Raw genomic sequence first — 22,511 nt, 5'->3', positions numbered from 1 at the left:
TGGAAAGCTCTATTAACCCATTACCACTTCCCAAGTCCTCCAGTCTTCCATAAATGAGTTAAATACTTACAATATTTGCCAAAGATATGGATACGGGAAACTGTTACACACAGATCTGACAAAACAACCAAAGCAGTATAACATGTAAGCTGTATTCTCTTTACAGCATTCAGAGACATTACTTTGTATTGATGTTGTTTCCCCTCTGCCTCCAAACAAACATCAGAATCAGTTTTTGTAAATGCTTACAATAATCTGATCTCAGTTACTCTTCACTTTCACCAGTTTAACTGAAGTCATAATCTGGATCAGCAGATGTCAAATTCCCTTAACTGGATCATTGTAGTTCTTCCTTCAACCCTCTAATTTAGGCTATGCTGAGATTCCTGGATTAAAACAACACTCCATGGCAGTGGTTCCCAAACTTGTCCCGCCGCTTGTGCAGGGAAAGCCCCTGGCAGACCGGGCCGGTTTGTTTACCTGCCGCGTCCGCAGGTTTGGCTGATTGCGGCTCCCACTGGCCGCGGTTCGCTGCTCCAGGCCAATGGGAGCTGCTGGAAGTGGCGCAGGCCGAGGGATGTACTGGCCACCGCCTCCAGCAGCTCCCATGGCCTGGAGCAGCGAACCGCAGCCACTGGGAGCCGTGATCGGCCGAACCTGCGGATGTGGCAGGTAAACAAACCGGCCCAGCCCGCCAGTGGCTTTCCCCGCACAGGCGGCGGAACAAGTTTGGGAACCACTGCTCCATGGAAACTGCTTTTCCTGGCATATGTGTTGATGTTTTTATTCAAAGATATGAAAATAAAATTTAGGTTAATTAAAAAATTGATGTTTATCTTGGGAGCTTTGAAACAAAAGTAACTCAAATGCCTCTCAAGCTGTCTATTTTTACAATCACTTACAAACTATCTTTGGACCACTATCATCATAGCTCTGCCAAAAGAAAATTCGTGAAAGATGGAAGATGAGGTCACTAACTACACATTGGATGTTCTTTGTATAACAGCCAGAGATTACTGAAAGTTTATATTAATAGCTGTAGTATTCTTATATGACAGTCTGTTAACTGATCTCTATCTCTCCTCAGAGCTTTACTTTGATTTTACTACCATTGCAGTGTATGTGACAGTAAAGATATATTTGCTCCTAGAATATTGATTTCCAAAAAGCTTTTAGACTGCATATCCTTCCCATTGTAGGGTAAAAAGTTTGTTTTGCAACTGCAGCAATCAACAGTTGCCAATCTGTATGGATTTGTTCAATTATGTTTTTATTTAGAAAAAAAGTTAAAATAAGTTGTATAAATACTTCAATTTTGTAGTCCTAAGCCAAAATCCATATAACAAAAAAGTCTACATAATATGCTTTCTATAATGCACATAAAAAGAAAGTTTTCTATTCATATTCTTTTGCAAATAAACATACTTGCAACTCAAAAAGTCTCCTGATCACCTTCTGAAAATCACTAGATGATTTGATCAGTTTAGGGCAACTGCACCTGTATTTCCCCCACCATGGTCCAGCAAGGATACCCACTTTTAGACTTCTGGCTCCCAGCTGTCACCTCTCTTGGGTGGAGAGGTATGTCTCTCTCCTTTCTGATTCGGGGGGGGAGGGGGGGAAAGGGGGCTGCACACTCCCAATAATAGATGAGGAGGTGTCAATTCCAGGAGAGGCAAAGCTGCTTTTGTAATGAGCCAGCCACTCCCAGTTCCTATTCAAGCCCAAATTAATGGTGTTAAATTTGCAAATGAATTTTAGTTCTGCTGAATTGACACCTCCTCATCTATTATTGGGAGTGGACTACATCCACCCTGATCGAATTGGCCATGTCAACACTGGTTCTCCACTTGTGAGGTAACTCCCTTCTCTTCATGTGTCATTATATAATGCCTGCATTTGTAACTTTCACTCCATGCATCTGAAGAAGTGAGGTTTTCTACTCACGAAAGCTTATGCCCAAATAAATCTGTTAGTCTTTAAACTGCCACCGGACTCCTTGTTGTTTTTGTGGATACAGACTAACATGGCTACCTCCTGATACTTGATACCAGATATACCGATGACCTAATCAGGATGTATTGACATTTTCTGCATAAATGTGACAGCATACACAAAACACATTTCCATATTAAGAGTATAAATGAAGACTGATCAAATAATATGACACTGTCTTTCTTACCTTGGTGAGCACTGAGATGGCCTCTGCTATCCTTCGAAATGAACATCAGGCAGGTGTGAATGAGAGACATGTGAAGGCCAGTCTTGCTTTTGATGGGACTCTCTGGCATCCTTTGAGCTAAACCAGCTGCACAAGTCTATTGCCCAACAGCACATGCTTCTATTGCATGACTGGAGAGATTAATGCTGAAGAAATCGCTAACAGGGCAATGTGCTGGTGCTATCATTCAGAAAAATTTTGCAATTTGTGCTGCCAAAGTGCACAGTGGACAAGATAAACAGTTAGCATCAAGGCACAACAGCAATGACAGCAGCACAATGGCATCTCAAGAACACGAAGATATCACCACTAGGCATGCCTGAGGGGGGCATATGTGACAGCACAGCCAGGGCAAGATGATGGTCCACAAAGGATTACGACATAAATTGCAGCAATGGGGCTTGAGTGGCAAAGGAAAAGGAATGTGCTGAGATGCCCTGTGGCAGGGCAGACTCTGGGGAGTTGACCCCCCGCAGAACAACGAGGGCCAGAGGAGCAGGACACAATGTGGCGAGGGACCTCCAGTGTGAGAGGAAGGGTTTGCCTGCCCTGAGCAGCAGGTACAAGGGCCCCTTTCCCAAAGTTGAATGGAGCAGGACACCAGGTCAGTGGTTCCCACATCCTTTACTAAGACAACCCACCAGCTGCACTTTGCCTTGTTTTGCGTCTCACCATTATTACCACCCTCTACCCTGCTTCCGCCCGACAGGGGAGCCCTGGGGAGCGAAGGGACTGGACAGCTCATCCCCCCCTTTGCCCCACAGCGGCAGCCTGTCCCACAGGGCTGGGCCCAGCTCCCTGCTCCAGGCCTCACTGCCCAGGACAGGTCACCGTGCTGCTGGGGTTTGGCCTGGCCGCCCTCCTGACCCAAGCAGCAGCACCACCTCCTGCCCTGGGTCACGCCTGGGGCAGGTGGCTGGGACAGGGGCGCTTCTGGGGGGTGAGGTGGGCTCCCCCAAGGAAATACATGTTTGCTTAGGCCAGGAACCAGACCAGACCATCCCACCCTGAACTGGTCTGGGACCCATCTAGAACCTTCCCAGGCCCCGCCCTTGAGGAAACCCAGCGCTAGGCCACGCCCCAGGCGGGAAAAAAAGCCATGGCCTGCTGGCTCCCAAGAAGGGGCCCATCGCTCTCTCTGTGCCTCCCATTGGCCCGCAGCTGACCACGTGCTGGCCCAGCCCTTGCCCGTTGAGCACGTCCATTCCCTCCACCCGTACCCACCTACACTCTCTCAGAATGGTTCCTCCCATCCCGTCTCTTCCGGGTGGGGCAAGCTAGCGGCAGAGAGTTCACTTCCGCTCTTGCGCATTGAGACCCGGGCCGGGCGGCAAATAAACGGGACGCGGTGGGTAGCGGCTGCCTCCCTGAGGGGAGGCAGGGGCTAGTTGCTCGTGCGGCGGCGCAGCTGCGCGGGGGGAGGCGGCTCCTCAGGGGCGCCGAGCCGAGGCGTGTGTCCCGGGCCTGCGGAGGCGGCGCCGAGCCCCGCGTGCACGATGAGCGGCGGCGGCTCGGACGGGAACGAGGAGTTCTACCAGCAGCTGCGGCTCCAGCAGCTGTACGAGGCCCGCCGCAGCGGCGAGGGCGAGCCCGACCCCTTCACCTACGTGGACCCGGCGGACGGGACGGCCTACGAGTGGGACCGAGACAAGAAGGCCTGGTTCCCTAAGGTAAGGCGGGCCGGGGGGCGGCGGCTCGCACGGGCCAGGGCCTCCCGAGGGGCGGGGCACCCGGGCTGGGGGCGTGAGGGCAGCAGCCGCTTCAGGTGCCCCTGGTTCCCTCTGGGTTCCTGAGCCTTTCCCGGCGGCTAACGCCGTCCAGGAGCGGGGCCCAGGGCCGCACGCACCAGAGGGGCTGATGGCTTTGCAGCACCAGAAAGCATTGGCCGTCTTTAGCTGCTGTATCTTATTGCAAACTCATGTCTAATTTACAGTCTTCCCTCGCCCCAGGTATCTCAGCATTGCTGTGTCCCGGCTTTCTCTCCCCGCGGTGCTGCCTTGTATAACATTCAGGGGGCTTTGGTATCTGGGTGATAACTAATGGGGGGGGGGAGGGCGGCGGCAAAAGGCTCTGGTAGTTCTTAGGGTTTCATTGAAGTCTGCCTTTGCAGACGATTTTTGTCTCTGCATCAATCTGCAGCAATGTTTTTACACGTTTCAGAAATTCCTGGAGTAATACATTTTTATTATATACTGTGGGATAAGACTTCCCACAGAGGGGTGGGAAGATAGCATTAAGAGCTAATTAAATACAGGAGTTGTTAATCCCTGGGCAAGCCAGTTATGAACAGGAGTACTTGTGGCACCTTGGAGACTAACAAGTACTCCTGTTCTTTTTGTAGATACAGACTAACACGGCTGCTACTCTGAAACCAGTTATGAGAGTGGCTCAGGTGACTGGCTGAATTCACACTCGATCAGAATTTCTGCTGCTGTACAGAACCAGACATTAGGGATAGGGAATTGTATGGTGGGTCAGTAATTTGCAAGCCACTTCCCACCCTTTCATAGAGCACTGCATATGGGGTTTTCTCCTTAGCCATGATGTAACCATAGGTCCATGTCTGGAGTCTGGTATGCTTTCCCATTTTTTGTGTGCGTGGATCATACCTAATCATTTTAAGTTTTTTGATTTCTTAAGAGACGACAAGTATATTTTCCAGTATTCTTTTGCCTATGGTTTGTGCTTCTCCTAAATGAACCTGATGACTAGATGTGCACTGAAATAATGATCTCTTAATCTTGTTCTGGTGGAACAAACTTTGAGGGCCATTGGTCAGCAATTGTGTGAGAATTTGCACTTAATTGTACTAGGGAGAGAGGATTTAGGTTTTTAATGCTTTGATTGGAACCTTTCACAGTTATGAAAATTCACTCTTAAAGAGTACAGTAGCTGCTATTCTGTTCATGGCTGGTATTATAATAAAGTTGTTCGCTTAATATTCCAGAAGATCAGTCCCAGCAACAGTTGTTTTCCCTTTATCTTCCTGGTTTGGAATAATATGTCTCAGCTGGCCTTGGGTAAATGGAATATCAGATATACTAATATTCCACTGAGGTTTTTTTATTAATAACCCCTTTAACAAAAATTGTTTTGCACTAGCAACCAGTCCAGTTTCAAGAAGTAAAACAAAGTTGGTAATGTATTCGGAAATAATTTTAAATTCATTTTGTTGGAACATTTTTCTTCACACTCAAATCTAAAAAGATCATGCTGCTGCAGGACAAATAGAGGTATTGATTCATTGATTTATTATTAAGTTATTTGATAAAACTCTTAACTATTCACTGAAAATTTCAAAACAATTTAATAAAACCCTTTAAGATCAAATTCAGCACCCATGAAAGTAATGAACTGTTGAGATTGGCTGGAGCCAAATATAGTGCAGATTACTGTAATATGGGAGGGGTAGAAGTGGGTTTTTTGCCCATGAAAGCGTATTCCCAAATAAATCTGTTAGTCTTTATGAACGAGGAGTCCGGTGGCACGTTAATGTAAGATTCTTCAAAGGTCAATGCATCCCTCCTAAATTAGGCCTGGGCCTTTTTAGATAGACAGACTTTTCATTTATCAGAGGGGTAGCCGTGTTAGTCTGAATCTGTAAAAAGCAACAGAGGGTCCCTGTGGCACCTTTAAGACTAACAGAAGTATTGGGAGCATAAGCTTTCGTGGGTAAGAACCTCACTTCTTCAGATGCAAGAAGTGAGGTTCTTACCCACGAAAGTTTATGCTCCCAATACTTCTGTTAGTCTTAAAGGTGCCACAGGGACCAACAGAAGTATTGGGAGCATAAGCTTTCGTGGGTAAGAACCTCACTTCTTGCATCTGAAGAAGTGAGGTTCTTACCCACGAAAGCTTATGCTCCCAATACTTCTGTTAGTCTTAAAGGTGCCACAGGGACCCTCTGTTGCTTTTTACAGACTTTTCATTGTGTAACCAAACTCTTACACTTGTGATATACTAGTGATTTCTAAACACTGGAATTTAGTGTTATGTGATTCTGCAGTAATCTGGCAAATTACTAAACTCCAGAAAGCTTTATATTAAGATTAATTCTGTGTTGGAGAAAGATGACTGTCATTGACAATTCTGCATCTCTTTCTTTGCCATGGGCATGTCCTTGTTAAGCCAAGAGTTTTCCAAACAAAACATTTATGTTGATACCCAAATAATCTATATAAAAGTTCAAGGAGGCTGTAGTGATTTAATTAGTTACCAGTTATCATGCAAGTATGGAGTTACTCAGAATCCCTACTATCTCACTCTTGTATTTTCGAACACAGATGAAATTCCTAGCATATGGGTTAGTTCAGGAAAATCTAATCTTTTCTTACAAAGCTGAGTTCTCGTCTTTGAAAAGGTTGTCTGAAAACTTGACCATATTGACAGTGGAAAAGTTGGTTTAAACAATGAGAGGTTGTAACCGTTTTGTGACACTAAAATGTCAAACTAAACTTCAACTAGTATATTTTCTTGTCCTGTTACAACTATACAGTACTGAAAATGGTTTGTAAAAACCTTAGTACTAAAACTTATCTAGCAACAAATAAGCTATTGTAAATTTTGCATCTAATCTAATGTAGCAAATTTTTGCATTAAAGACAGATTTAGACACTGCTCAGACACCTCACTCTCCACAGGGAGGTTTGGTTGGGAGGGAAACCGCTAACATTCAGGTAATAGTCTGAGCCAAAGATTATGATCTTTGACTTAATCGTGTATTAGTGCATAGTGTAAATCTTAGTATAGGCAATATCTATTAACACCAGTCAATCTTCTTTGAAAATTTTTCTTCAAGAAGACAGGGGCCCACAAGTGTTAGTCAATTTAATAGTCAGTGTTTTGGTTCTTGGCTGCCTGTCAATGTCACTTCTCCTTGCTCATGGTTGAGAGCAATTGAGTTCTGTTCTTAGTATATTACATTATGGGTTTCTTTCTGCCTCAGACAAATCTAACTCAGTAAGTGAAAGTATTAAAAGTTTTACCTTGGAAGAGGGGACACTAATGAAAAGTGTTTAAATTCGTCTGCAATATAGAAAAAAGTTACTGAATAGCGTGTGCAGACTCCTCAGTAGGGCTTTACTAATATCTGGCATTTGTAAATTTTCAACTGCAGTGTCCATTTGAGCCTTTATATTTTCCTCTGTAAGTGAAGACATCTGGATTATTGTTTTAGTAGTTATCTTCAGAAATTCACCACCAGTAAACTTGTAATTGTCCCTGGGGTTTATCTTTGAACTCTATTATAGATTAATATTTAACATTTCTTTTCTAGGTGACTGAAGACTTCCTGGCAACATATCATGCTAACTATGGCTTCCCTACAGACAGTTTAGACAGTTCCTCTGCTTCAAAGACTGAAAGTAAGCCAGCTGTGGATTCTAGGACAGCAGGAGCACAGCAGTCAACAAATAAAAAAGCACCCCAACAAACAGATTCTAAACAAAAAGGAGAAAAAAGAAAACTTGACGCAGGTAAGGGTCTCCATTTTGCATAAGCTGGAAAATATACAATATTTAAGAAAAAATGAGCAAATGTAATTGTGCATTAGTATTATGCACAGTAGAGATGCTCAGGCATCTGTTCTGAAAATTCTTGAAACACTTCTGAAATTGCATAGCACTTATTAGGTTCTAAAAACCTATATTTCTTATGTGAAATATAATCAAGTTACTAATAGTGTTCTGAGCTCTCTAGGTTAAGTGGACGCTTCTTGGAAATTTAGTTAGTGAAACTGATAAATGAGAGCTTAGTGTTTAAAATCCTGTTCTATTTCTAGGGGTTTAGCACAACTTTTACAATTATGATTCTGTTTTTAGGATGGTTTCATGTTGAAGAAGACAAAAACACAAATGTGTATGTGACGGGTAAGTCATCATTTTTTTTTTTTTTTTTTTTAATATAGTGCCAAAGGTGTGTTAGGCAATTTATATAAATAAGTCTGCTCCAGAACACTTAATAGTGTGGATCACGTTTTAGGACATTGTCTCATTGACTCCCTAGTCTCAACTTCATAATTGCACGGCCTACTTATGCTCACATTTATGATTGTATAACAGCTCTGTGACAACGACAACAGTTGCTGAGATGGAAAAGTAGTACTAGGAAAGCGTTGAATAAATTTACCTGTTTAAACACAATTTAGCTGGCTGAAATGGGGGAGAGAGCTCAGTGTGGCCAGCCAGTACTCCAAGAACCACCAGCAAGTGCTCCATAGATTGCAGTGGTACATGGACACAACTCATGAATCATTCATCTAGACCAGTAGTTCTCAACCGGGAGTCCCTAGGGGGCTGTGAGCAGGTTTCAGGGGGTCTGCCAATTAGGGCCAGCATTAGACTCACTGGAAGCCCCAGCAGAAAGCCAAAGTCCCACTGCCTGGGGCTGAAGCCTGGGGCCCTGATCCCGCCACCCGGGGCTGAAGCCAAAGCCTGAGCAATGCGGGCCCCTGTGGCATGGGGCCCCAGGCAATTGCCCTGTTTGCTGCTCCCTAACACTGGTCCTGGCTTTTATATGCAGAAAAAGTTATTGTGGCACGGCTGGGTTGTGGAGTTTTTATAGCATGTTGGGGGTGGGGGGCCCCAGAAAGAAAAAGATTGAGAACCCCTGGTCTAGACTAGGACAAGATACAGTAAATGGAGGCAAAAACCAGAATGAATAGGGGAAGGGAAGACAATTTTGCAGCAATATAATTTAGTTTCACAAATGTTATATCTTTTGCATCTTCTCATGCTTGTTCTTAGCCCAAAGATGAATTTGTTTGAAAAGGTAACACAACTGGCTGTTTTTTGAGTTACATGAGCACAAGAAAACGTGCACTTGAAGCAGCATATCTTAAAACATGGAACTCTCCTTTCTCTAGGCTTGGCTAACTCAGGAATTTTTCATAATTTAAAAATATTTCAAATGCTGTTTTTCTTCTGCTCAAATAACTCATTTGTTTGAAAATTTCAAACTTCAGTATATGCAAAGTCTTGAATGCATGTTGTACTAAATTAGCAAAAATGGTAAGAATGACAAGTGTGCTGGCTATGCAGTGTCTAACTTTCTGTCCCAATTAAAGTGTAAATACCTAAATGTGTGCACCGGGAAAAACTGTGCATTCGTTAATATATTTATTTGCACATAGGTTAATGTGTTTGCTATGTCATTGTTTTGGGATGTTAAGGAAACTTAAGTTCAAAAACACTTAATGCAACACAGACAGAGTTTTCTGATCTGTGGATGTAGTTAATGGCTACTAAAGAAACCATAACATTTCCACAATTCACTTGCTTAAAAAGCAGAAAGATTACCAAACATTCAATTAACAGGAAATAAAACATATGCTCAAAACTAAATTAGCTAACAAAAATACATTTACTTTTGTGCATGTAAAATCTCACCCATAACATTGCACTGACAGGTATTTTTCATTTAATAACTGATTCATTCTTGTTTCCTTTTTAAAATGGGCTTAGTGGTGTTGAAAAAGTGGATTTGGAATTCACTATATAAATACATTCTAGGTTTATATGGTTGAATTTACTTTTCAGGTTTGCCTCCAGACATTACAAAGGATGAGTTTATACAGGTTATGTCAAAGTGTGGTATCATTATGCGAGATCCTCAGACAGAAGAACATAAAATTAAACTTTATAAAGACAAGCAAGGAAATCTTAAAGGAGATGGCCTCTGTTGTTATCTCAAGGTCAGTGATGTACTCAATGTAATATGACTTTTTTTTTTTTTTTTTTTTGGCTCTGCTTCATGACAGAGTAGTTTTTATTGTCAAATATGAAAGGCTGCAACTTTTCTCCGACATGGAGAGCTCTCTCTAGCTCAAAAGCATGTCTCTTTCACCAACAGAAGTTGGTCAAATAAAAGATACTACCTCACTCACCTTCTCACTAATATCCTGGGACCAGCATGGCTACAACATTGTATGCAACTTTTCCTGACACTTACCAACCACTGTTGGTTTTTATTAGATGTTGCTGATAGAGCGCTCTGAATGGGCATTTTGATGCCTTAAGATGACCACTGATCATAGTGTTGTTCACAATCTTTACCTTGTTCTCTCACAGTTCATTGTATGCACCTGTTTTCACTCATTTTACTTAATTGCAAGCTCTTTGGGTTAGGGACCATCTTTTGTTATGTTTGTACAGTGTCTTCCACAGTGGGATACTATTTACTACAAACATTAAATAATTAATATCTGGGGGCAGAATTCAGAAAAGCTGCATCACAACATTATGGCCATAGTATTGTCAAGATCGTTTTTCTGAATTCTGTTAATGATTTGTATTTTCAGAATGCAGGCTGCAAAATACTGACTGAGGTATTTAACTATGAGGATCTTTCCAGTTGCCTTTCAAGGAGGTTTAAGCTCCTGAGTCTGTCACTTTTGGAAGTGGAACTTAGGTCCTTTCGAAAATTTTATCTTTATCTTTTTAAATTCTTCCCTATAATTATTGTAGCTCACTGGAACTGTCACTACTGTTCAGTTTTTAGAAACGATTGGAATGAAGAGAAGTGGTGACTTGGTGAACTGCAATTGGGGGGGGTAAGTCTGTTAAGTACACTGGTGAAATATGTGTTTTTGGGCCAGAGTCAAGCAATACTAAAAGTAGCCCCCTTTTAACATTAATTTTTGTAAACAGGTTCAAGCTTTGTTTGGGCATAGAGGAATTCATTTTTAATTTTTTAATCAAAACCTTCTCATTGATGATGCTTGTTTTAAGGCTTACTATAATTTGATTTATCTTCAAATAGCGAGAATCAGTTGAGCTTGCATTAAGACTTCTGGATGAGGATGAGATTAGAGGCTACAAATTGCATGTTGAAGTAGCAAAGTTTCAACTAAAGGGGGAGTATGATGCAAGCAAAAAGAAGAAGAAATGCAAAGACTACAAGAAGAGGCTGTCTCAACAACAAAAGTTTGTAACTTTTTCAGTAAAATGTTTTTTTCTAAATGTCTTAGCTAAAACAGTTCTTCAAAGATTATATGTAGAGTTATTTCATTGGGATGGGGTGAGGAATATAAGTTAAATTCTGGCATCTTGAAAGTCCCTTGGATTGTCATGTTTGGTTGGAGTCCACAGAAAACCAAAAACTTCCATTACTTTCTTCTGGGTGTTACAGCTGAGAGGCAGAAAGTGTTGGTGTGTGTGTTTGTGTTTTTTTTTTTTTGTTTGTTTGTTTTTAAAACGTGATGGAATTTTCCCTTCCGGAGTTATTGAATCTACAGAACCCTGTAGAGTCGCTTTTATCTTGTGATTAACATTGATCCTATAAGGAGACAGCACTGTTTAGCTTCCTGCATGTTACTGTTAGTTAAATTTAATAATTGCATTACACTTACAAAAATTCTAGAGCAGTTAGCATGAAGTTCCAATTAGTAAATGAACAAGTACACTGCTTTCTATTTTTGCCTGTTTATACACGGACATCTGCCTTCAGCATTCAAATGTTTTTATTTTTAAAAATTTCTTATGTGGAGGTGAATTACCTTTTGGGGAATCTTTAGATGTATGTTGTACTTTAAAGCTGGTATTCTGTTAACTTTTTTCTTTTAAGTGAGTCCTAGTCTGAACTGTGACATTAGGTGACTTCAAATACTTTGTCCTAAATTGTTCAAGGTACTTAATAGCCCAAGTATGTTTCTCTGCCTCCTTTTCTTATCCCATGCTCCAGTTCAGCTGCAGCCTACAGAATATTTCTGAATGTTCAGTAGGCTACACTGACCGCTGAAGTTAAATTGGGCATGTCTCTGTATTATGACATTCTTGTGCATGTTTATGGTATTTGAAACTGCTTTGCTAGAGGAACAGTGATTAACTTACTGATCACCTTTCCATTCTGTTTTCTAGAAGATTTAAATAATTCTTTAAAACCAAAGTAGCTATCACTACTGAAATCTGTATGTCCAACTAATGATTTTTTTTCAACAAATACTTGTAGAAACTGAAGAAAGGTGCAACCATGTCTCACTATTGCTTCATTTCATTAGACAGTTGGATTGGAGGCCTGAGAAGAAAGATGCAACAGTTCGAAAGCGACATGAGCGTGTTGTTATCATCAGGAACATGTTCCACCCAAAGGATTTTGAGGTAGGAAAAACTAAATAATAGGTGAAGCTGGTAGTGCTGGCAATAGTCCACGTTGCTCATTATTTACCATTATAAGACCCTGTTTTCAGTTGCTTATAACATTGCCAAATGTTAACTGTTCAGGCAAAAAGTTTCCATGCCAAGTATCTGCCTCAGCCTGAATGTTTTTGAAAATTTCAGGTAACATGGTTCATCTACTTCCACGAACAAAGCTAGAGAAAAATATTGCCTTGCCCATGTTTTAAAAACAAACAAACATCTTAGCTACTTCCTTGAGAAGCTCTAATGCCTCCATGGTTTGTAGCAGGGGCTTGACATTTGGCTGTGCATGTGTCTCTGCTGTCATAGATGCCATTTGCCATCCCCATGGAAATTCACCCAAATAAGACCAAGTTAAAATATGAAAATTTACACTTCGCACATGCTCAATAGAAACTTGTTATTTTGGTAGCAAATACTCTGAAGATACCATCTGCGCTGAGCATGCTCCATCCCTGGGCTGGTGGGGCTAAGCAGGACTTGCCCTGCAATTGTTGCTCCTGGTTGCTGGAGGTTAGTGTTGCGCCAGCTGGTGTCTCTCCCCCCACCCCAGCTCATTGAAGACTAGTATACCGGCCGGGGACACAGGACCACCCCAACATCAGCCCCTGCCACCCTCCCTGGCTCTGCACAGCTGTCTCTCCCCCACAAGCAGCAGCCTGGGCTGCCAGCCTGCTGCTGTGGGTCCTAGTGCCGGGGACAGCAGGAGTCCACATTCATGTTTTGATTCTGTAATTCCCTCCGAATACTCCCACAGCCTCCTCTCCCCACAGTCCAAGGAGATCCACTCCCTCCCCTGTATCCAGACACTGTGTTTGCTGCTGGGAGCTGGCCTGCTCAGCTGGACAGTAGCTATGTGAGCTCAGTTTCAGAACTTCCTGGAGTTTTGCAAGGGGAAGGGCACATGCATGTGCAGCTGGATGCAGGGCACCAGAGTTCAAAACAGTGAGCAGAGCTATCTCAGTGGGCATTGTGGGATACCTCCTGGAGGCCAGTTACGGCAACATAATGAACACAGTGTCTACACTGATGTTTTGTCAATCTAACTTTGCTGCAAAAAGCTCTGCATCTCTTCTTGAGGTGGTTTTATTTTGAGGAGTATTGTAGCGTGTACACCTCCACTGTTTTGTTGACAAAAGCTGCCTTTTTGCTGACAAAACTATTGTGTAGAAAAGGCCTTGGTTCAACACACATTCATGAGAAATAACTTGTCCATTTTCTTCACTTTATTTCTTTTCCATAAGCTATGCTATCTGTGAATTTGTGGTATGAAGACACACAAATTTATACACTCTGATAAATTCTCTCAACCTTCAGGCTTGGGCAGGATTAGTGTAATGGTAGTAATTGCTCTGCTAAAACAAATGCTGTAGGAACATTGGCAGGTTGGAGAAAGGTGAGAATGTTTTAATTCCGAAATTGTCTCCTGAAATGCCAAAAAAATTTATGGCTATCTCCAGTGAACTCTGAAAAGCTAGAGGTATGTGCTCCAGTTTTCAAAACACATTTTGTCCATTACTATAGTACTTTATATCCCTTTAATGAGGAGCACCATGTATTTAAGACCCGTATTTTAAAAATCTCACTGAACTAGACTAATTTGAGTTTAGGATTCAAAATTAAATTTGTTTGCATGCCAAATTCCAAAACTATCCCTATGTACCATGGAGAACCCATCCCACAAATACCGTAGTGGTATTCCATTTCCTCCAGTAGTTTGAGGTAAAAAATTAATTAAAACTAAACTGTGGCATTGGACTGAAAGCAGTCTTAACACTCACTGTTGTAATCTTGACAACAGCATGCAGTTTTTTTGGTTGCCATTGGCAACTGAGTGGGAGACAGAAGGAAAGTGGGTTTTCCCTTTTCCCCAGTAAAATAAAGAAAATTACACCTGCAAAAAATAAGTTGCCCAAAAGAACACACGCCAATAATGTTGATTTGGCAGCTAGCGTGAATCCCTTAAAGTACTGAGGATTTTAAGTTTTAACACGTAATTTCACTTGATTCAGTGGATGAAGGGAAATAAGGAGATTTTAGTGTTTGCAGTTTAGTAATTTTAGGTAGATTCTTATACTCTTAAATCAAAATGGCTTGGTTGAAAAACCATCATGTGAGTTCAAAACTGGCTGAGACCCTGTCTTCACTGCTAGGTGGTGCTTTTTTAGCCTCTCCGTAACTAACATTTGTGGTAAACTAGGTGAGGTCAGTACTATGCCACTGCTTCAGTTGACCTCACTAGTTTAACCTTGCAGTAAAACTAAAGTGCATTGTCATCTCTGTGTTTACACCCTGAGAACTAATATTTGCAAGTTACCTTGTGATAAAAATCTCACCTTTTTAGCTGTGAAGACAAGGCCTGAAAGACCATACACAAAGGACAGTGATAAACAGCAATGCATCTTGATGGAAAGATCTAATGGAATGCCAAAGGGATTGGTAGCAAATGTAATCTAATTAAACATCTTGATTTGGAAGAGAGAGTAAACAACATTAATGAAACTCAAAAATGATACTAAAGTAGGAGATGTTGCAAATACTAGTAGAAATCATTGAGTGTAGGAAAGAACAGAAAATTAGAAAGTGAGATTTAGTTTGGGGAAAAAAGCAGTCCAGAATTTGAGAAATAATGTGAAAAGGAATGCTGCAAGTGCACAAATTAGGTCTGAGTTTGCCATGTGATCTGTTAAGTAGTATAGTTCATAGTGGCTGGAGTAGTTTTGTTTGCACTTGTAGCTGTATTGGTCCCAGGCTATAGGTCTGTGTAAGCTCGAAAGCTTGTCTCTTTCGCCAACAGAAGTTGATCCAATAGAAGATATTACCTCACCCCCCTTGTCTTTCTAATAGTTTTGGGCATATTCAGAGACATTGCACCATGCATTAGGAAGGTAATACGTATTCTTCATATTGCTTTGGCCACAAGAGGATGTGTACACTGCATTTGGGGATAGTTTGACATGGTCTCTTAAGAATAGGAGGCTGCCTGTTCAGAGTGGTTTCTTGAATAATTTCACTGTTTTCTAGAAATCTATTTTCTAGAAATGTATTTTTAAGTAGCTTTAGGTGTTCCAGTCAGTGGGGCTTTTATTGTATCCTATTTCAATCAAGAACTTTCCCTGATACCAATACTAAATTTGCCTTTATTCCAAGCTATTATCCCATTTCACAATACTAAATCTCACTCATTCCTCAGAGCGTTTCTTTCTAATTGCTTATAGATTTATGCTTCCACCACACATTTAGTCTGAGCTGAGCAGTAACCGAGAGGCAGGATCTGACAATGCTCCTTTTTAAAGCACATAGAGTATACAATGGGAATGGAAAAGGACAGTCAGAAGTCCTTGGGATTGAGATGTCATCCCAATTTTAGTAAAAGCAGAGATTTGTAGACTGGCTCTTAAAACCAAAATAATCTCAAAAGTGAGTATGTCTGGTCACATTAAAGCCCTTCAGCTCCCCTCCCTGGTCACTTTTGTTATTCTCTGAACTTCCCCGGGAGGTGGTGTCTGGAAAAGAATGCAGTATTTGATTCCTAGAGGTAGACTTTTGCTAGTACTGTGAGTGGTTACTTAAACTGTTTCCTATTTGTTTGGAAGAAAGCTTCATGCTTATTTCCAGGACTTTGGAGCAGAGCCCCAGAGCTGGAGCACGGACCAGTAGGTTTTTGCCCGGAGCCAAGCAATTCAAAAATTTGATTGCTCCAAATCCCTGCTTATTTCTTAATATTTTGGATTGGCATTATTTTGCAACATACTATATAAGAAAAAGTACCCAGTGTGTTTCCTGTATAATACATTGCCACTATAAATCCTTTAAACTGTAGGACCTTAGTGTGTGAATTCCAGTCTGCAGCTTACACACATTTAAGGGAATTTTCAGCTTTATTTTTTTGTTTAAAAAGCTTATTTTTAAAACAAATCCATATATTTATGTATTTCTTTACAGGAAGATCCTTTAGTACTGAATGAGATTAGGGAAGACCTACGGACAGAATGTGAAAAGTTTGGAGAAGTAAAGAAGGTTCTCTTATTTGATGTAGGTATTTTCTATTATGTTGCATGGTCATAATTACTGTCACCTTCTCAAATCAAATATACAAGATGTTCATGCTCCTTAAATCATGAATAAGATTTCTGGTTCTTTAAAATTTGTTTTTCATGCAATCTTACTTTCATTTTTCAAATTTTCAGTTCTTGAATTTAATTCAGAATTTCGTCCCATTTTAACAAAGGTGACGTTAAACTGCACATCTGCATATTCCAGCTCCCCCTATGTCTAGATGCAATATTCAGCTTCTCCAACAGATTTGGGGACATATGCATTAGAAGTTGAAAAGCATGCACCCATGAAATTGCAAATAGCGAAATTCAACTTTTTTTTTTAAACACTGGACTGTGTACAAAAAGATTTGAAGTAGCTTTGTTTAAAACCTAAAGCTGAAAACCCTAATTGTGAAGTACTAAAGATGGTGTTGCTTCAAAATCTGAAAAGAATGGAAGGATACATATTTCAAAAGTATATACACATGAAGAGGCTTGTACATATGTCTGCATATAAAACTGTGCCTGATCTCTTACAAGGGCAGAGTAAAGATCTTTGGAACAAAATTTAATTCCTGTTTAGCGATGTATATCAGAGGGTTTTGTCTTTTTCTTACAGCGACACCCAGATGGTGTGGCCTCTGTTTCATTTAAAGAACCGGAGGAAGCTGATCTGTGCATACAAGCTCTCCATGGAAGGTGGTTTGGTGGTCGTCAGCTAAGTGCTGAAACATGGGATGGTACAACAGATTATCAGGTAATCCTTAACTGCTTTTTTGTTTGTTGTTTTTTTTTACCAAATTTTAATTTCTAAAAATTCTTTAACTGTGAATCTATTTAATTTTAAAAATAGAGGAAATAAAATTTAAATGAAATCAGGAATTTAAATGTTCTTTTCAAAGAACAAAATATTAAGCCTGGCTTACCTGCAGATGCCAGTTATTTGGGGTCCTAGCAGGCCTATTTTTTGTTCTATTAAAAATTGTATTTAATCCAATTTTCAAAGGCCCCGATTATCTTAATTGTACACTGAAAGTAAATTGTTCAGTTATTCATTGCTGTACAAACATTGTTAACAACTAGCACAATGGGCCCTGACTCAAGTGAAACCTCATGGTATTAATGTAGTCAGTGTTGATTATACACCTCTACCCTGATATAACACGACCTGATATAACACGAATTTGGATATAACGCGGTAAAGCAGTGCTCCGGGGAGGTGTCAACTACTAATTTTTTTTACACTAAGTGAAAGGTTGGATTTCTGTAGTAATTTTAATTAAGGTTTATTTATACACAGGTGGAAGAGACCTCAAGAGAAAGAGAGGAAAGGCTCAAGTTGTGGGGGTCGTTTTTAGGAGATTCTGATGCAGAGAAGCAGAAAATTGCAGCTGCTTCAAATTCTGCAGCTAGTAGTGTGCAACTGCCTGAAGATCAGCCTTCAAAAGATAATGGCACATCTAAAGGTGATGTGAATGATGAAGCTCATAAGAGAGAGGATAATGGTGAAGGCATTAATGAAGATGGCACTCCATCAACAGACAGCAGCCTTGCAGGCAGTGATGATGAAACAGATACATAACATCTCTAATATTTTATGAAAGCATGCTTTTTAGGGTGATGTTTGGATTTCTCTTATCCTGTGCTTCAGGGTGACTACAGACAGTGTTCATGTGTTTATATGCATATTTGATGTCATCAGCTTGTGCTTTGAAATTTTCATTAAAAGCCGTAGTTAATGAAGATCTAAAAAAGTTCATATTAATTGGCTATTGTTCAAGCAAAATATCTCAAGTTGCCAAGAGCACAGCAGAACTGACCAGGCTTCTTATGTCATATATTTGCTTGTCCGTGTTTAAATTATATAAATGTGAAGTGTGTGTGAACTCCATCGTTTGAACAATTACACAGAATCTAAAAACATTTTAGTAATATACGAAGATATTAAAATCGATTTTAATGTTTGCTTTAGTTTCCCTACACTTTTGGAACTTGGTATCTTCCTATTAAAGTAACTGGCTTGAGCACTTTTGACAGTTTTACAGAACAGTTGTTGCAGTAAGGCCCAATATGCATTGCCATATTAGGCATTTTCAAATAGCAGATCATGGAGCATGAAATTGTCTGTCTACAAAACTGAAAATTCTTGCCATAGCCTACACGGAGCCACAAATATTTTAAAATCAGAATGTTCAGTATAGAGGGGTCTCATCTCCTTCTTGAATCTTCCATTGATGTAAACCTGTTGTGAATATTTTGAGGAGATTAGCACCTGTAAACACTTCAACACCAGAACACTATGTAAATAAAACTGACCTCTAATCTTCAATTTAAATTCAGATGGTAGAATGAAGTATTTCCATATGCTGAAAGCATGTAAAAATTATACATTGAACATATGGCATTTTGTGGTTCTTTTGCCTTAAATCTAAGAAATGCTTTTTCTCTCTTTGGTAGGATGGGGAGTCAATATGTACCATATTCTTTTTGAGATAGGCTGTGAACTAAACCAAAAGCATCTGAGGGGCCCCTTCCACCAAAGACTTCATAAAATTTAAAAGATTTTAACCTTTAATCCCAAGGTTGTCATACACTGTATGAATATCGGGGAACATGTTTTTCAAAAATTATCTGCCCTTTTATATTTATATTTTCTTGTTTTACTAGCCATTGACTTAAACATTTCTGTTCAGTTAGGCAACAATTTTCAAAACAATGCCTAAAGTTAGCCTTCTTAATTAGATGTGTGAAGTAGTCAGAAGTTCAAAAGTGACTTCAGTGGATCAGCTTGGATGCTGAGCAATTTTGAATAACATTACTTTAGGCACCCTGTTTAAAAATGTTGGTCCTAGTTCCTCAGCATATCGGTTAATATTTGGAACTTGCTCTGGATTATTTGTTCATTTGAGGATACCTTTTAAACTTCCAACTGGAATTGTTGATTCTTTTGAAAAAAGTAGATAGTGGGTTGTGAAAGATTATGGGTGTTAGTGCTCATGTTTCCAACTTGAAGCACTCAATTGTGATAGAAGACCTTGGTTGTCTTTAATTTGTACTGTACTTATCTTTGATTTTTTGAATTTGTCTGAACAGCTACACTAGCTAGGTTTTTTTGGTAATCACTGTGTTTATGTAGGTTATGGCAATAAGTTTGTATAAAATAATACTTGCCATTGTGGTTGCATCTTATTTCTTTATGAGCAACCTAGATAAGAGAATAGTAGTTAAGATTATCAGACTTGTAACCCCTGATTGTATTAAATTGATGGATACTTTAATTATAAACTAGTGTGACAATTTAATTTTAAATAAAACACCCTTTTGGGATTTTTTTAAAGTTGATTATGCCCTTGAGAGGAAACCTTTAAATTCTCACTATCTCAGTAGATTCTTTTCCCATCTTTGAGCACATCATGAATTATAAACCTTAGCAAAATAAGTGCTTCTGATTTGTTTAGGGATTCTATTTTGGTTAGCATATAATTATGGATAGTATCAAATTCAAATTATCTTTAACCCATATAGTTCTATACAAAATGTTTCCGCTGGTACAGTATGTACTTAACCATTGTCATGATTGCAAAAATGTGAATACTTAAAGCTTCTGTGTGCAACATGCAGCTTAATACCATGGGCACTGTTCTCAGCGCTTCTCTAGTCTAGCTCCCAAACTCTAGGCTTTGGACCTGTCATGCTAGCATGCTTTGTTAGGTTTCTAGAGGTCCTAATTAATTATATAAAACATTCTGGGCAGTTCAATTTACCAATTAAAAAAGGGGAATTGAAATTGCTGTAGAGAATGCTTAAGAAATGAATATTTTACAGTACTACAATGCCTTATCAGTTAGTGTCAAATCAAATATAGTTTAGTATTGACTATTTAAAAGTATGCTTAAAAACCCATGTAAAACTAAGGAATTGGTGTATGTACAGTAACTTCCCTCTCAGTTGATTTAAAATTTGATTGGCTTGCCCACTTACTGAAATTAAAATGTCCTTATTTCAGACTGGAAACAAAGCAACAACAAAACCTAAAAAACAAAACAAAACAACTTTACTGGCATTTTGAAATAATTTCTAAGAATATAAAAATTTTCATGACACTGCCTGAAATTCTGAACCATTTGTTTCCGCTTCTAGCAAAACAACGGTCTACAGTGAGACATTAACATTGAAGTTGGTACACCTCTCTTCACCTACTTTTTTTATGCTTTGACAGTAAAGTAGGGAAAATATTTTTTTTAAAGCAGCATCTTATCCATGAACTATACAAGAATTGTGATAATGTATAGAAAACAGCGAGACAAATGACTGTTTCTAGTTTCCAGTGGGGTGTTTATGTAAATAGTGTTTTTAAGTTAGAATACTTTTCCCTTTTTATTATATACAGTAATTATGAAAGTTTTCATAATTCATTAGTTTATAGGGGAAATTACAGTTTGCCATCTGATTATAGTGAATCACGTGATAACAAAACATGAATTTGAAGCACATGATTATGAATTCTAATATTACAGTAGAATAAGTTAGTGGACAGTGTGGAATTCTTAACTCTGATCTGCAGACGAGCAGAACTTGTGAATGTATTATTATTTAATAATTTTTTTAGACCTCTAGTAAGTGTTTTTATGCCAAGTGACTATGTAGTAGTAAACTTCTGAAATACAATATCTACCCCTAAAATAGTTTTACATGGGTACAGTTCAAAAGTAGCAGAAAACTTGAGTCTTGTCACGTGGCCTGAGACGCACAAAATTCTCACATAACCAGTCCCATTGAAGTAGACTGCTCTTGTGAGTACAGTTTTATAGGATTGAGTCCATGATCCTCTCAATTCAGTAAAGATGGCAAGATCAGGATTCAATATGGGTTTCTAGTTTTCCTTATGGTTCATTCCAAAGTGCTGTCAATATACTGCTTGCTTTCAGACCCTACCTTAAACCTTCGCTTTTGAAAGCCGTTTTCCTAATCTGATCTGTGCTGTTTCTGCCTGGATACCTTTATGAAGTTGTTACAGTTAGCAGAGAAAACAGGTCTTGTCAGAAGTGAAAATTTCAAGAAGTTCTCTTCCCCGCCCCCCCCCCCCTTTTTTTTTTTAATAATATATTATAGTGTCTTATGAAAAGGCCAACTGTTTCTGGTCTCGCAGTAAACTGAAATGATTGGTCAGTAATCAATGTAGCTCAAATTCAAAGAGCTGCTTTCTGAAGATCCTGCTTGTAGATTTAGATAGTGGCAAAGCACTGCGTGTATTTAAAAGAATTTAAATACAAAGGGGGGGAATATTAAATAGTTTGCTCTTATATAAAGTGTGGATAATATTGCCAAGTTCTATTCTATTCATTATTTTGTATTGAAGGGCCAAATCATACTGATCTGTCATTTTATAATTGAATAATAGTCTAGTGATTCACAGATGCTTATGTGCATAAGAGGTGGTAAAACTAAACCAATTAAGTACTATGCAAAGATTAGACTGGAAAAGGGGAAAAAAGCCGCAAAGGAGCAGATTTAAGTGTTTTTCACATTTGCATGTATATGTCTGAAGAGAGGAGGTGTAGGGATAGTTTAGTTTCATTTTGCATCAAAATGTTTGTTGCTCCTGCTGACTTTAACTTTTAAAATACAGCTGGATATACTTAACTCTTAACTGAATTTCAATCCTTAATATGTTTTATTTTGTACAGGGATTGCAATTTGCTTAAAATCATTAATGTATTAAATGCAGTGCATTTTGACCTAAAAACTTGTCCCAGATTTCATTCACAAGGCTAAACTATTTAATTTTTTTTGAATATTTAGTCCCAGTTCACTAAAGTGTACAGGTATTAGATGCTTCATAAAACTACACTGACCTTTGAATACTACAGTGAATCAGTATCCACATCTTAAACTCTATATTACAACCTGGCTAAATTCTTTCTAAGACATCACACCGCTTTAGATTTTTCATTGGACTCAGTTTTATTTTTTTCTGAATTTGAGAAAATATGCTGTAGTATGACAAATAAATTAAATTTTGTATATTAAGGAAGTTGTGTTAAATTGATGTGAGTGTGTGCTGGATTATGCAGGGCTTGAAGTTTTTGGTATTAAGGTATTCTGAAAGTGCTATCA

The 22,511-nt window shown here is 39.4% G+C and overlaps 1 protein-coding gene across 1 annotated transcript; it reads left to right on the top strand.

Annotated features, from left to right (window-relative positions):
• Positions 1 to 3,521: 3,521 nt before the first annotated feature.
• HTATSF1 (HIV-1 Tat specific factor 1) lies at positions 3,522 to 22,424 on the top strand. The gene is made up of 9 exons (XM_008179001.4): positions 3,522 to 3,891; positions 7,497 to 7,695; positions 8,041 to 8,088; positions 9,757 to 9,911; positions 10,979 to 11,142; positions 12,216 to 12,315; positions 16,300 to 16,389; positions 17,014 to 17,151; positions 17,695 to 22,424. The coding sequence occupies exons 1-9, from the start codon at positions 3,718 to 3,720 to the stop codon at positions 17,974 to 17,976; spliced, it is 1,350 nt and encodes a 449-aa protein (XP_008177223.2). The 5' UTR covers positions 3,522 to 3,717; the 3' UTR covers positions 17,977 to 22,424.
• Positions 22,425 to 22,511: the final 87 nt, after the last annotated feature.

Source organism: Chrysemys picta, chromosome 9, assembly GCF_011386835.1.
Source record: "Chrysemys picta bellii isolate R12L10 chromosome 9, ASM1138683v2, whole genome shotgun sequence".
Taxonomy (NCBI): domain Eukaryota; kingdom Metazoa; phylum Chordata; order Testudines; family Emydidae; genus Chrysemys; species Chrysemys picta.
This window is presented reverse-complemented; position numbering and strand designations above follow the sequence as displayed.

Excerpts from the sequence above, each read along its gene's own strand:
- HTATSF1 (XM_008179001.4), top strand. The coding sequence starts at position 3,718 with ATGAGCGGCGGCGGCTCGGACGGGAACGAGGAGTTCTACCAGCAGCTG. Across the intron at positions 8,089-9,756 it reads CACAAATGTGTATGTGACGG|GTTTGCCTCCAGACATTACA; the intron begins GTAAGTCATCAT and ends TTTACTTTTCAG. Across the intron at positions 9,912-10,978 it reads GCCTCTGTTGTTATCTCAAG|CGAGAATCAGTTGAGCTTGC; the intron begins GTCAGTGATGTA and ends ATCTTCAAATAG.